Genomic DNA, 15,203 nt, shown 5'->3' with positions numbered 1-15,203 from the left:
CCTTTGTGGCCCATTGTTGTCACTTCCCTTGGATATGTATATGTTGCCTTCTGTGTGATTTCTATTACTTGCATCTGAGGAAGTGGGTTGGAGCCCACGAAAGCTTATGCCTGCTGAAATTAAATTTGTTAGTCTTTAAAGTGCTATAGAACTCTCATTGTTTTCGCTATATTAAATGAGGATATTTATATAATAGGCATCACATAAACTTGGTGGAATGAGGATAATCCAGTGGGACACAGTAATACCAGTAATATATCAGGAGGACAGACTAGGCCGTACTGGTGGGGGAGTGGCACTATATGTGAAAGAAGGCATAGAGTCAAATGAGATAAAAATCTTAAATGAACTAAACTGTGCCGTAGAGTCTCTATGGATAGTAATTTCATGCTTGAATGATAAGATTATGGCAGTAGGGATATACTGCCGACCACTTTACCAGGATGGTGATAGTGACTGTGAAATGCTCAGGAAGATTAGAGAGGCTATAAAAATAAAAAACTCAATAATGGAGAATTTCAACTGTCCCCTATTGACTGGGTACGTCACCTAAGGACGGCATGCAGAAATAAAGTTTCTTGACACCTTAAATGACTGCTTCTTGGAGCAGCTAGTCCTGGAACCCACAAGAGGAAAGGTAATTCTTGATTTAGTTCTAAGTGGAGCACAGGATCTGGTCCAAGAGGGGACTATAGCTGACTTGCTTGGTAATACTGACCATGACATAATAAAATTTAACATCCTTGTGAGAGGAGGGAGGAACACCAAAGCAGTCCACCATGGTAGCATTTAATTTCAGAAAGGGAAACTACACAGAAATGAGGAAGTCAGTTAAACAGAAATTAAATGGTACGGTGCCAAAAGTGAAATCTTTGTAAGCTGCATGGAACCTTTTTAAAGATACCATAATAGAGGCTCAATCTAAATGTATACCCCAAATTAAAAACCATAGTAAGAGAACCAAAAAAGTGCCATTGTGGCTAAACCACAAAAGTAAAATAAGCAGTTAGAGGGAAAAAAAGCATCCTTTAAAAAGTGGAAGTTAAATTCTATTGAGGAAAATAGAAAGGAGCATAAACTCTGGCAAATGAAGAGTAAAAATATAATTAGGAAGGCCAAAGAAGAATATGAAGAACAGCTAACTAGCCCAAGACTCAAAAAAAGTAACAGCAAAAAAAATGTTAAGTACATCAGAAGGAGAAGCCTGCTAAGCAACCAGTGGGGCCACTGGGCAACTGAGATGCTAAAAGAGCACTCAAGAAAATAAGATTATTGCAGAGAGACTAAATGAATTCTGGTGCATCGGTCTTCATGGCTGAGGATGTGAGGGAGATTTCAATACCTGAGCCATTCTTTTTAGGTGACAAATCTGAGGAACTGTCCCAGACTGAGGCGTCATTAGAGTTGGTTTTGGAACAAACTGATAAATTAAACTGTAATAAGTCACCAGGACCAGATTTCATCCACCCAAGAGTTTTGAAAGAACTCAAATGTGAAATTGCAGAACTACTAACTGTGGTCTGTAACCTCTCATTTAAATCAGCTTCTGTACCAGATGACTAGAGGATAGCTAATGTGATGCAATTTTTTAAAAAGGTTCCGGAGGCAATCCCAGCAATTACAGGCCGGTAAGGCTAACTTTAAGTACCAGGCAAATTGATTGAAACTGTAGTAAAGAACAGATTTATCAGACACAGATGAATGTTGGAAAAGAGTCAACATGGTTTTTGTAAAGGGAAATCATGCCTCACCAATCTATTGGAATTCTTTGAGGGGGTCAATAAGCATGTGGACAAGGGTGATCCAGTGGATATAGTGTACTTAGATTTTCAGAAAGCCTTTGACAAGGTCCCTCACCAAAGGCTCTTAAGCAAAGTAAGCAGTCATGGGATAAGAGGGAAGGTCCAGTAACTGGTTAAAAGACAGGAAACAAAGGACAGGAATAAACTATCAGTTTTCAGAATGGAGAGAGGTAAATAATGGTGTCCCTCAGGGCTCTCTACTAGGACCAGTACTGTTCAGCGTATTCATAAATGATCTGGAAAAAGGGGTAAACAGTGAGGTGGCAAAATTTGCAGATGATACAAAACTACTCAAGATAGTTAAGTCCAAAGCAGACTGTAAATAGTTACAAAGGGATCTCACAAAACTGGGTGACTGGGCAACAAAATGACAGATGAAATTCAATGTTGATAAATGCAAAGTAATGCACATTGGAAAACATAATCCCAACTATACATATAAAATTATGGGATCTAAGTTAGCTGTTACCACTCAAGAAAGAGATCTTGGAGTCATTGTCAATAGTTCTCTGAAAACATCCACTCAATGTGCAGTGGCAGTCGAAAAAACTAACAATGTTGGGAATCATTAGGAAAGGGATAGATAATACAACAGAAAATATCATATTGCCTCTTTATAAATCCAGGGTATGCCCAACATGTTGAATACTGCATGCAGATCTAGTTGCCCCTTCTCAAAAAGATATATTGGAGTTGGAAAAGGTACAGAAAAGGATAACAGAAATGATATGGGGTATGTAAAAGCTTCCATATAAGGAGAGTTTAATAAGACTTTCAGTTTTCTTTCAGCTTAAAAAAGAGACGACTAAGGGGGGGGACATAATAGAGGTCTATAAAATCATGACTGTTGTGGAGAAAGTTAAAAAGGAAGTGTTATTTACTCCTCATAACATAAGAACTAGGGGTCACCAAATGAAATTAATAGGCAGCGGGTTTAAACGAATGAAAGGAAGTATTTCTTCATACAGTCAACCTGTGGAATGCCTTGCCAGAGGATGTTGTGAAGGCCAAGACTATAATGGGGTTCAAAAAAGAACTAGATAAATTCATGGAGGATAGGTCCAGGCAGGGATTGCCGTTTGCCAGAGGCTGAGAAAGGCCTACAGGATGGATCACTTGATGATTACCTGTTCTATTCTTTCCCTCTGAAGCACCTGGTATTGGCTACTGTTGGAAGACAGGATACTGGGCTACATCGACCATTGGTCTGACCCATTATGGCTGTTCTTATTCTTATGAGCTCTTATAGTAAGACAAAGAGGAAGAGAGTGGAAGGTATTGATTGAATGCTTAGCCACATTTTAGCCCTGTTTGTTGAGAGCTGATGTCAACTTCCTGTAATCCACTGGGAGATTTTTCCCTCACAGTTGAACTAATACCTGGCCATAACCACTTGATATGATAGATTTGTCATGTGTGTTTAAAGAAGCTGAAGAAAACATTTTTCTTCCTAGAGTCCAACTTTTTCCTTTCTTTAGCATAAGGGTTAGAAGGTTGAAGACCTCACCTTGCTCTTGAACTGATATTGCCATAATCCGAGTTAGACTGAGGGTGTAGATGAAAACAAAAGAATCCCGCATAAGGGATTTGGTATAACTTGTCAGCCTTTTTTGAAATTGGTTGACACAATGATGGATTGGACCAGAGGAATTTTACTGGTTGCCAAATCCTGTCTAACCTAAGCAACAAAACCCGACTTTTTGCAGTAGACCCCAAAATGTGAAAGACTGGATATATAACCTCTTCCAAAGCAACAGATGATAATTTAAAGTTTATGCCATCCTATCAACTAGTTCATGAAATTAGATCCCCTCTGCCAAAGGAAACAATGCTGTAGCTACTCACAGTGTCATCAGGAGATGAGCCACTTTCCAATTCTCTGACATATTGGAAATCCTCCTGTGGACATTCCTCCTGGAGTATTCCTTCAAGGAATATAGCCTGTGCCAAAGAAAGGGTGTCACAGACCCTTTTAAAGCTATGCCCTCAGAACACGTTCATATGTTGGGGGCAGGGAGGGAAGTGTGTGAACACCCTAACACAAAGTGCTATCAGAAGTTCCATTTGTCCATTGTTCTGGCTGCTCCTGCTCAGTGCATCCCAAGAGCTGGAATATGCAGAGGACACTTGAAAAAGAATATTTTATTACAGTATTTTGTCATGACATAACTCTACAACTCAGCTACTCTACTTAGCAACATGTTGTGATTTTAAATTAAAATATAAACTAGAAACCATTCTACATAAATTTATTTTGCCAAACTAAATATTTTGCTATTAATTTTGAAACAGAAACAAAATATTAATAAGGCTAGTTTAATTCTAATTTTCTTAATTCAAAGGACATGAATTTTTATAAAGTTAAAAATAATGTATTTTACTCATCTTTTAGAACCTTTAAGTTGAAATCTATTTACTTGACAAATTTGGATTTCCTCTGTTGTGGAAAAGCATGGATTTGTTAGTACAAGTTTGTTTGTGAAAGCTGGGATTGGGGTTTAGTTTGTTTTTTCACTAATAGAGCACAGATTTGAGGGAGAGGGATGGAAAACAAATTATTACATAGAATTGCAACTAGAAAAGAAATATTAGTTGTTTTTTCTGGACCTACTAACCTTTATACTATTACCTCTTTTTAAACCTCATTCTTATAGGATGAAAGATAGAGCAGTCTAATTTCTAATTCAGCTCATGCTAAAATAATTGATTTCAAGGTAAGAGAGGTACTGTTCAGCTAATGTTGCACCACCTTACGTTCTGCTGCAGCTCATGATTTACTAAAGAGAACAGTGGACTCCCATTAGGCAGGAAGTCTTTGCTCCAACTACTAATTTAAAAAGGCACAACAAACATCCATGTTGAGGACTCTTACAGCTTTTAGCAATATCTTACGGTCAATAAGTTCCTTTTAAAAGATTATAAAGACAAGATAACGTGTAAAATGGCATAATATGTTATGCTGGTAATAAGAGTAACAATATTTTTTATTGCAATCTAATGATGTTACATAGTATCCTTAAGCAGATGAAATTGAATGAATGGAATCTTTAAAATGTTGTATGGTTTGAACAAGTTATGCAAAACTTGACTCCAGATCATCTGCATTTATATTAAAAAGCAGTAAGCAAATTTCAGTGCAACTTGTCCTACTGATATGCAGAATGAACATTCTTTGATACAGTAATAGGACTACTAAATAGGGCTTCTTATATTGTATATTCTTTACTTTAGTACACATGCAATTTTTATTTACAATAACATGGTTAGAGAGTTCTATTTATTATAGATTTTCTTCATAATAAATTGGAATTTAAAATTTTGAAAATTTAGAGTTTTCCTAAACCACGGATGCTTGTGGTTGGCAAATAAAATGAGATTTTGTGTAAGATATAGTAATTGACAGCATTTGAAAAATTTGTTTTAAGAAGCTTAAAATAGCTGTGATATATTTGGTAAAATATTTGACAAACAATCAATGTTGAATGTTTTGTTTGGTTTTATATTTGAAAGAAAGCAGTTTTAAACCATTTTTAAAAATCACCATCTTTATCGTTGTTACCTTAATAACTGCTTATATATTCATTTATGTATTCAACATTGTTGTAGCTATGTTAGTCCCAGGATATTAGAAAGAAAAAGTTGGTGAGGTAATATTTTTATTGGAACAACTTCTGTTGGTGAGAGAGACAAGCTCTTAAGATTACACAGCTCAGACCTGAAGAAGAGCTTTGTGTAAGCTCAAAAACTTGTCTCTGTCACCAACAGAAGTTGGTCCAATAAAAGATATTATCTCACCTTACCTTGTCACTCTTTAAACATTTGTTTTACTGTAGTTCATTTGTACCATGGAAAATTGTAACTGTGAATTTCATACTTGTACAAATGAAAAGGTCACAGTAATATTTGGTTGTAGAATAAAACAATCCTAGAAAGGATAAATTATTTCTTTTTAAATTCAGATCATTTTTAATTTTATATTTTTAAGAAAGTCACTCATGAATATGCAAACAGGCTGTTGTGTAGATGGCAAACACTTCAGCTATTTCAGGTCAATCTGAATAATTTTCAAATGTGGAAGTAAAATAGTCTCAGTTGTAATACTTATACAAAAGTCTTCATGTTGTAAGTCTTTAAAACTAAATAATAAAATTTAGAGTACCTGTTCCAAAACAAATATTGACATTGTCACGCTTTTTGGAATGGCTCACAACTGTGAGTGTCTATCTCAGGGCAGACTGTCAGAAAACAAGGGCTGGGGTGACCAGATATCCCAATTTTATAGGGACAGTCCCAATATTTGGGGTTTTGTCTTATATAGACAAATGCCTATTACGCCCACCCCCTGTCCTGCTTTTTCACACTTGCTATCTGGTCACCCTAACAAGGGCAGACACCCCAAACTGGTGGTATGTTCTATAATTAGATATCACCAAGCCAGTAACAAATGTGAATTCCTGGATCATTATACCAGTCTTAGCATGGAGTCACAGACAGTTCCTTTAGACTCTTCAGATTATCTTGCTGTCCAGACAAACTGAACTTTGTGATATGATCACTTAAACCAAAAAATCACACATCAGGTTTCTCCCAGTTCCAAGAGACCAATCACTTACCCCAGATAAGTTGGTATTCCATATCTTATACCAAAGACAAAGCTAGCAGCCAATTCTATAGTAAACTAACTAAAGATTTATTAGCTAAGAAAAAAGAATGAGAGTTATTGAGAGATTAAAGTACGTAAAATATATGTACAGGTGAATCACAGTTTGTAACTCCAAATGGCGGCAGTGATGTAATAGACTGCCAGTTTCCCAAAAGTATTTCAGAGTCCCCAGATTGTCTCTGGGGATCTCCGCTTTGCATCTGGTACACTTCCCTGTAAGACTCCAAAAAGTTCAGAGATGAAGGATATTTCTTTGGATCCATTCCTATATCTTCTCACAGAAGAAAAGCTGATATTCTCTCTAGCCATGTGGGCTTTTCCTGTGATGCCAATGAGTGAGGAATGCACTTTGTCTCTGACCTCCGGTCATCATCACAATGGCCATTTGCTTTGGAGTTAGCATCTTTTCTGATAAAGTCCTTCATTAGCATTTCACAAGATCTCTTTGACTTAGTTAGTTAGTTACCAGGATATGCATGTTTGTTATTGCATTATAACTGGAACAGATAAGTGAAAACAGTACAAGTAACATTTCATTAGTTTTCATGAAGTTTAAACACTCAAATACACCCTTATATTCACACTCATTTTGATATACTAATACACAAGCGAATTGGACTGAATACACTTTAGCATGATCTGGTCAGGCAGCATCACAAACTTGAAATTTTTCACAGCTCAGACCTTTTACAGTAGGAAACTCAGACAGTTGGGGGACAATTCCCCCTATTTACAGCATTAGAAAGTGTACAGAATTACAAAATCAGAAGTTAGTGAAAACGGTGACAGAACTGCTGTACATAGAACTTCAGTTTTGTAGATTGCAGAAACTTTCATATGTTGATATCCTGCCTCATTATAGACGGGATAGATAGAGGAATTATGATTATAAAAGGCAAGATTGTCACTTGTCCTATGCCCCAGTGCAGGGCAGGAAGAGAGTATGAGTCATCTCCTTACTTCTTTTCTATGTGGACTTCCTGTGTTGCCAATCTGTGCATAGGAGACAAAGCAGGCTCCACAGTTCTCTTTCCCCACACATAAATGCACTGGCAAGCAGAGCTGAGCCAGCACAGGGTGGGAAGATAGTAATCTGAAACTGTTATGGGCCAGTAACAGATTATTTCCTGCCCGGGGCAAGGAGAGACCTTGGTGGGACATTGGCACACTGACCTGTAGTTCCTTCCTGAATTGCTATCGGGGCATTGTATTTATCCAAAGCTCCTTACAGAGAACTAGAAATCATGGCCCCATTGGGTACATTCACACAGCAGTTAAACACCCACGGCTGGTCTGGGTGAGCTGACTCAGGCTTACAGGGCTTGGGCTGCGGGCTGTTCAGACTTGGGCCAGAACACGAACTCTGGGACCCCATGAGAGGGCAGGGTCCTAGAGCCCAGGCCCTAGCCCAAGCCCAAACATCTACACAGCAATTTTTAGTCCCACAGCCCAAACCAGTTGATGGCCATGCTAGCGGTCTTTTATGCTAGTGTAGATGTGCCCTGAAGTCAATAAGAGTTTTCCCATTGACTTCAACAGGGCCAGAATTTCTCCCAGCATGTCAATCTACCCCAAGATGTTCACATTCTATAGCTGTCCTAACCCACAACTACTTCAGATTTGGAGCTGATCTATACCTTCAAGTCAGTGGGACAGCTATGGGCACCCGTACGGCCCCACAGTATGCCAACATTTTTATGGCTAGCCTAGAACAACACTTCCTCAACACTCATCCCCAAGCACCTCTCCTTTATCTACGCTACATTGATGACATTTTCATCATCTGGACCTACGGGAAAGAGTCTCTCGAATAATTCCCCCGGGATTTCAATAATTTCCACCCCACCATCAACCTCAGCCTGGACCAGTCCACACAAGAAATCCACTTCCTGGACACTACAGTACAAATAAAGGATGATCACATTATTACCACCCTATACCGAAGACGAACTGACCGCAATACATATCTTTATGCCTCCAGCTTTCACCCTGGACATTACACGATCCATTGTCTACAGCCAAGCCTTAAGATACAACCGGATTTGCTCTGATCCCTCAGACAGAGACAAACACCTGCAGGATCTCCATAAAACATTCTTAAAAACTACAAGACCCACCTAGAGAGGTGAAGAAACAAATTGACAGAGCCAGACTGGTACCCAGAAGTCACCTACTACAGGATAGACCCAACAAAGAAAACAACAGAACACCACTGGCCATCACCTACAGCCCCCAACTAAAATCTCTCCAACACATCATTAAGGATCTACAACCTATCCTAGCAGATAATCCCTCACTCGCTCAAGCTGTGGGAGGCAGACCTATCCTTGCTTACAGACAGCCCCCCAACCTGAAGCAAATACTCACCAGCAACCGTACACCATACAAGAAGATCACTAACCCAGGTACATACCCCTGCAACAAACCCCGTTGCCAGCTCTGCCCACACATTGACTCTAGTGACACCATCACAAGTCCTGACCACATCAGCCACACCATAAGAAGCTCATTCACCTGCACATCTACTAATGTTATATATACCATCATGTGCCAGCAGTGCCCCTCTGCCATGTACATTGGCCAAACCGGGCTGTCACTATGCAAAAGAATAAATGGACCCAAATCAGACATAAAAAATGGTAACATCCATAAACCAGTTGGAGAGCACTTCAACCTCCCAGGACACTCTGTAGCTGATTTGAAAGTTGCTATACTTCTACAAAAACTTCAAAAACAGACTTCAAAGAGAAACTGCAGAATTGGAACTCATCTGCAAACTTGACACAATCAAACTGGGTCTAAATAGGGACTTGGAATGGTTATCTAATTACAAGAAGTAATTGTCACTGTTCACACATTCTCACCTCCTAATCAATGGTTGTGAATAGGCCTCAACTACTCTAACTGAATGGACTTTGCTTATACGTAACTTCCCCATTGTTGTTCCTTAACCTTAGATGTGTATATATATATCCCCAATCTGATTTCTATTCCTTACATCTGATGAAGTGGGTTACAGACCACAAAAGCTTATGCCTGCAGAAATTAAATTTGTTAGTCTTTAAAGTGCTACAGGACTCTCATTGTTATAGCTGTACTGATTTACTTTTTAAGTGTTCATAAATTACACTTATCCATATCAGTAACTCTAATCCCATGAGTAGTCTCACCAAAACTAAGGGGACAATTGTGCATGAGAGCTTGCAGGAATGGGGACTGAATGGCTGTTCTGCATTGTTTATGTTTCTAAAAATGACTGATGAAGTCAGTGAGAGTTTTGGATGTGCAAGGGATGATGGATCATACGCAACATGAAGAAATTGCAACTTGTAGTAATTGCTTGTTTAATGTATTTTCATAATATCTATTGTGAACAGGTGTTTTGAAAGTTTCCCTCTTCGTTTGCTTTTAACACTTTGCTTAAGTCAATTAAAATGTGGTTCTTTAAAAAAAAAAAAAAAAAAAAAATGGATCTAAACTGAATGGTCAGCTTTTATTATATTAAAGTGGGAATAAACTTTCCATTTAGTTTATGGTTGACATTGATAGAAGGAAGATATTAACAGTGGTGTTAGCTATAAATAATGTACATTGTATGTTATCCCAAAATATATACTGAAAAATTAGTGTCCATTGAGGGCTGCAGTCTCCAGTATTTTAAAAGATATGTTCAACCTCTAATTTTTATTAGTAAAATAAATATAGATCCTTTTAATGAGGCAATCATAAAATGTAAATAAATCCATATTCTAGGATAGCTAAATAATTTTCTTTATATATTTATTGAAGACTGGGACAGGGAGAAATTACTTGAAGCGTGGATGTCTAATCCAGAGAACTGCTGCCAACGTTCAGGTGTTCAAATGCCAACTCCTCCTCCAAGTGGCTATAATGCCTGGGACACACTCCCTTCTCCACGAACTCCACGCACCACTCGCTCTTCTGTGACTTCCCCTGATGAAATCAGCCTGTCACCGGGAGACATTGAGACAACTCTGGTACGTTCTGTTCTTAAGAAAGATTACCTGTCTACAATGCCAAAATACTTTCTTGATAAATAGTTAGAGGTGCAAAGTAATGTATTATATATTATTAAAAAGTTGCTCTGGTATATAATGCTTTGTGACTTGTGAGAAATATCAACTTCCATAATCATTGTGCATTAGGCTTTTAAAGTATATTTTTAGTGCCATACAAGTAGAACTGAAATTAATTGGGAAATTGAACTGATTCCCCCCTGCCCGCTTCCCCCCAGTAAAATGAGAGAGCTATTTTGTCATTTCCCTTTGCAAAATTTCCCTTTAGAAAGAACAAAAGAGAGATTTTTTTGCTTGCTTGCTTGCTCTCTTGCTTTTCAAGAAGTGTCATTTCATGGACTTCTTAAATGTAGGCAAACACTGAAGTGTGTGTAGAATCCCAGAAATGCAGAGTTGGAAGGAAGCACAAGAGATCATCTAGTCCAGCCCCCTATGCTGAGGCATGTTAACAATTGGCTTTATACTGACACAAGTTGTGCATGTGGCTGAAACAAGGGACACTCTTTTCAGCTTGACTGCCACCATTATAATGTAGGACTTCTGATTTAACAAGATAGGATCCTACCAACTGTGTGTGGCTCTGCATTTCTTTTGAGACTTTTTATCTAGATGTTCACTTCCATGGTATCAATTTCTCTGAACATACTTAAATGCTCTGAATCTTCCCTTTTTCTATTTTTTCATTAGGAAATAAAGTTTTCTTTGTTTGCATTTTAAATGTCAGCCTGCTACTGTACTGTAAGATTATGAATAATTTTGCTGTGTGTGGGCTGCTTTAAGCAGTTTACAAGGCTATCACAAATTTCAAATATAAAAGCATCGTTCTTTAAAATCACTAGGGCTCTTTTGGAAGACAAAACTCTTTTTATTAAACCACAGCTGTAACTTTGTAAAATTTGTGCTCAGTGGCCTAAGCATTTTTCTAGAAGATATATAGTTTTGTAACTGGGTTATCCCAGTCATCATATTAAAGTAAAACTTTGCATTTAGTATGCAGACAGCCCTTATTTCTCTAATTTTAAACTAAAAAAAGTTATATGGGATGGTGTTATAGCTTATTTTATTTATGTTCTGTCATACTTTTCTTCTTCAAGTGCTTACTCATGTCCATTCTGATTTAGGTGTGCGTGCCACATGCACTGGTGCCTGAAGTTTTTTTCTCCTAGTGGTACCCGTAGGGCCAGCTCTAGCGCCCTCTGCAGCAGTGCGCATATGTGCTCGTATATAGGGCTCTGCCAGCCCCCCCTCTCTTCCAGTCCTCCTTACCACCCATGATGGTGCTGGAACAACTCTCTTGTCTTGCAAGTCTCCGTTTCCTAGTGGTTTCTAGCTTTCTAGCTATTTCTAGTGTATATAGTTTAAAGTTGGTTGTTTAGTTGCTAATCCGTTAGTTAGTAAGTTCCCAGGGTCAGGACATGCCCCATTCCCTGGGGTTTAAACTCTGAGCTTCATGCAAGAAGCCTAGGCCACTGAGCAACCCACGTAAGAGATGTTTAAGTTGCTTGGGAGAAGCTCACCTCTCTGAGAAGTGTAAGATCTGTAGGACCTTTCACCGAGAACTAAGAAGGACTGGGACATTAGACTTAAGGCCCTTCTGATGGAGGCAGCAGTCAGACCGGCATCGGAGCTGCTATTGGACTTGGGACCGAGTACCATGGCATTGTTAAAAAGTGTTCCTCCGGCATCAGAGTAGACCCAGCACTGCTCGGCATCCCCTGTGCCGAAGAGGCACCAAAAGAGAGTGCACTCAGGGAAGGAACAGTCGCCGACACTGAAGCTGGCTAAGAAAATTTCAGGCAAGCTGGAATCAGCCCAAAAGGAGTCTCCTCCTGGGTGGGTGTCGAGCCTGGCACCTGCACCACCACCGACTCTGGGGAATGGCAGAGGCCCACACCACCTATTGGTCCCCTCCCCACTTGAGGCGTTCCAATCAATAAAGGACCTATTGGCCATGCCTTTGCCGCCTACACTATGAGAGGGTAGGCCCCCACACCGGCTGGGGGTTCGTTGAAGGAGATGCCAGCGTCTATGCAACAGCCCTGCACCCCGTCAACTGGTCACAATTCGCTGGCCTCGAGGCGCTCATTGGGTTCTCGACACTGGTCTCCAGAACTGAGCCGGGACAGATTGGGTTCGTGCCTACGATCTCTGGGCACTAGGCACCGATCTCTGGAGCACCAGCACCATTCCCCTGACCGTCAGCATTGATCTTCGGAGTCCTGAGGTTCGCCGAGCCCACGACCTCGCAAATCACTGGCATGCCACAGGTCACCGGAGTCCCGGCACTGCTCAGATCCTTACAGAAAGCCAAAGGGCAAGACACGATTGAGATGTGGCCAATGCTCCGGCTCCGGACATCGTTCCCCAATGCTGGAATTCCAGCACAGAGACGTGGAGAAACAGGCGGCATCAGCGTCCCCGTGATATATCTTTTTGGATTCCGGGGAGGAAGTTATAGTCCCCCCAAAGGTGTAGGCTACAAAGCCCCCTGCAGTTTTCCCCATGCCACCTCAGATGGGAGGATGACCTCAAGGACAAGGGACTAGGCTGTGGCAATACTGGAACCCATGGGGGTTTCCCCATTCCACAGTACCCTACCCACTCTCGTCTATGGGACTTCGGTGCCGCACCTGCCCAACAAGGTGGTGTGGGTCCTCATGGACAACACAGCGGCGATGTCCTATATCAACAAGCAAGGGGAACCAGATCCTCAGCCCTGTGTCAGGAAGCCATATGTCTCTGGGACTTCTGTGTGGCTCACAACATCCACCTTGAAGCGGTCCATCTGCCGGGTCTGAAGAATAGCCTAGCAGATTGTTTGAACAGATCTTTTTGCTCTCACCACGAAAGGTCACTCCACCAGGAGGTGGCCGACCGTGTCTTCCGAAGGTGGGGAACTTCCCAGGTGGACCTGTTTGCTACTAGGGAAAACAGGAAATGTGTTCCCTTCTGCTCTCTCCTGGGGTTGGAGGACAACTCTCTGACAAATGTTTTCCTCCTCTTGTGGTCAAGGGGTCTCATGTACGCATTTCTCCCGATACCTCTTGTGCACAGAGTTCTGGTGGAAGTCAAGAGGGACAAAGTACAAATCATCCTGATAGCCCCAGAGTGGCCTCACCATCACTGGTTCAGGATGCTGTTGAATCTCTCGGTGGCTCATCCTTGGTCTCTGCTGCTGTGCCTAGACCTCATTTCCCAGGACAGTGGTCAGTTACTTCAGCCGGACCTAGCCTCCCTGCATCTGACAGCATGGCTGCTGCATGGCTGAACAGGGAAGAGCGCCACTGTTCAGCCCAGATCCAGAGAGTGCTGTTGGAAAGTAGGAAGCCTTCCACCAGAGCGGCATTCCTAACAAAGTGGAAGCGCTTTGCCTGCTGTCAGAATTTGCCCGTCAGAATTATCGCCGACAAAGTCTCCTATACAGGTGATCCTGGACTATTTGCTTCATTTAAAACAGGAAGGCTTAGCCTTTTTGTCAGTAAAAGTTCATCTGGCAGCAATCTCGGTGTTTCACCCACTGATATAGGGCAGATCCTTTTCTCCTACAAGATGGCATCTAGCTTCCTAAAAGGGTTGGAAAGGCTCTTCCCTCCAATTAGAGAACCAGTTCCCCAGTGGGACCTGAACCTTATCCTGTCCTGACCTGAACCTTGTCCTGTCCTTTCGAACTATTGGCCTCCGGTTCGCTCATGCACTTGTCCTGGAAGGTGGCCTTTCTAGTACCAATCACTTCTGCACACAGGGTGTCGGAGACTAAGGCCTTGACCTCGGAGCCTTCTTATACGATGTTCTTCAAGGACAAGCTCCACCCTCATTCTGCGTTCCTCCTGAAGGTCATTTCCACTTTCACGTTAATCAGGACATCTTCCTGCCAGTATTCTGCCCTAAGCCTCACAGCTCTAATGAAGAGAGGCACCTGCACTCGCTCGATGTAAGGAGGGCTCTAGCTTTCTACATCGATAGGACCAGTCCATTCCGCTGCTCCATGCAGCTCTTCATAGCAATTGCTGACAGGATGAAGGGCAAACCAGTCTCCTCACAACGAATATCATTCTGGATTACAGCCAGCATTTGAACCTGTTATGAACAAGTCGGAGTTGCGCCTTCGGTGTCCCTGTCAACCCACTCCACAAGGGCCCAGGCATGAAATATGATGGTGGATGTAGTTTTGTAGCTGTGATATTAGATTTATATCTGGATTTAAATTCTGTCCTATTCCTATTTATTTTAAAAATCCTATGAAAATTATCAAAATAGTCTGCAAAACTATATTTTTGAAGTCACACATTTTCCAATTTTACTCACATTAGGCCAGCCAGATGAATACAAATCATGACTAAAATATATATTTATTAAAATTTAGATTACATATTGCTAGTTTACTTCCATTTTTAGTCTTAAATTGCTGAAGTGTCTCTTTTAGGAAACTAAAGAAACAAGTACTGTTGTTAGAATTTGATTTTACATAGAGATTTTTTCTGTTAAGACATTTCACATTTAAAATGCTCTTCTATGCAGAAAAAGACAAGTCCTGGGCCTGATTAACATCTTTGCTGTGAGACAAACACAAAATTGATAAGCAAACAGCCACAAATTAAATAGCGAATAGCTACATTTGCGGCCAGCATCACCTGATATATTGAACTTCCACAAGTCAAATGATCTGAAATGCTTCAACCACGCTATACCCCTCCATCAGGA

At 40.6% G+C, this 15,203-nt stretch overlaps 1 protein-coding gene across 3 annotated transcripts in view; it reads left to right on the top strand.

Moving 5' to 3' along the window:
• ANKIB1 (ankyrin repeat and IBR domain containing 1) overlaps positions 1-15,203 on the top strand; it is a 172,436-nt gene that overhangs the window by 112,628 nt on the left and 44,605 nt on the right. For all 3 annotated transcript variants that reach the window (XM_067562209.1, XM_067562210.1, XM_067562207.1), the window contains exon 6: positions 10,255-10,463. In XM_067562209.1, the coding sequence (XP_067418310.1) occupies positions 10,255-10,463 (209 nt within the window). The remainder of the gene's footprint in view (positions 1-10,254; positions 10,464-15,203) is intronic.

The sequence above is a fragment of the Emydura macquarii genome, unplaced genomic scaffold (assembly GCF_026122565.2).
Source record: "Emydura macquarii macquarii isolate MOO-44397 ecotype Brisbane River unplaced genomic scaffold, CSIRO-AGI_Emac_v2 contig_2422, whole genome shotgun sequence".
NCBI lineage: Eukaryota > Metazoa > Chordata > Testudines > Chelidae > Emydura > Emydura macquarii.
This window is presented reverse-complemented; position numbering and strand designations above follow the sequence as displayed.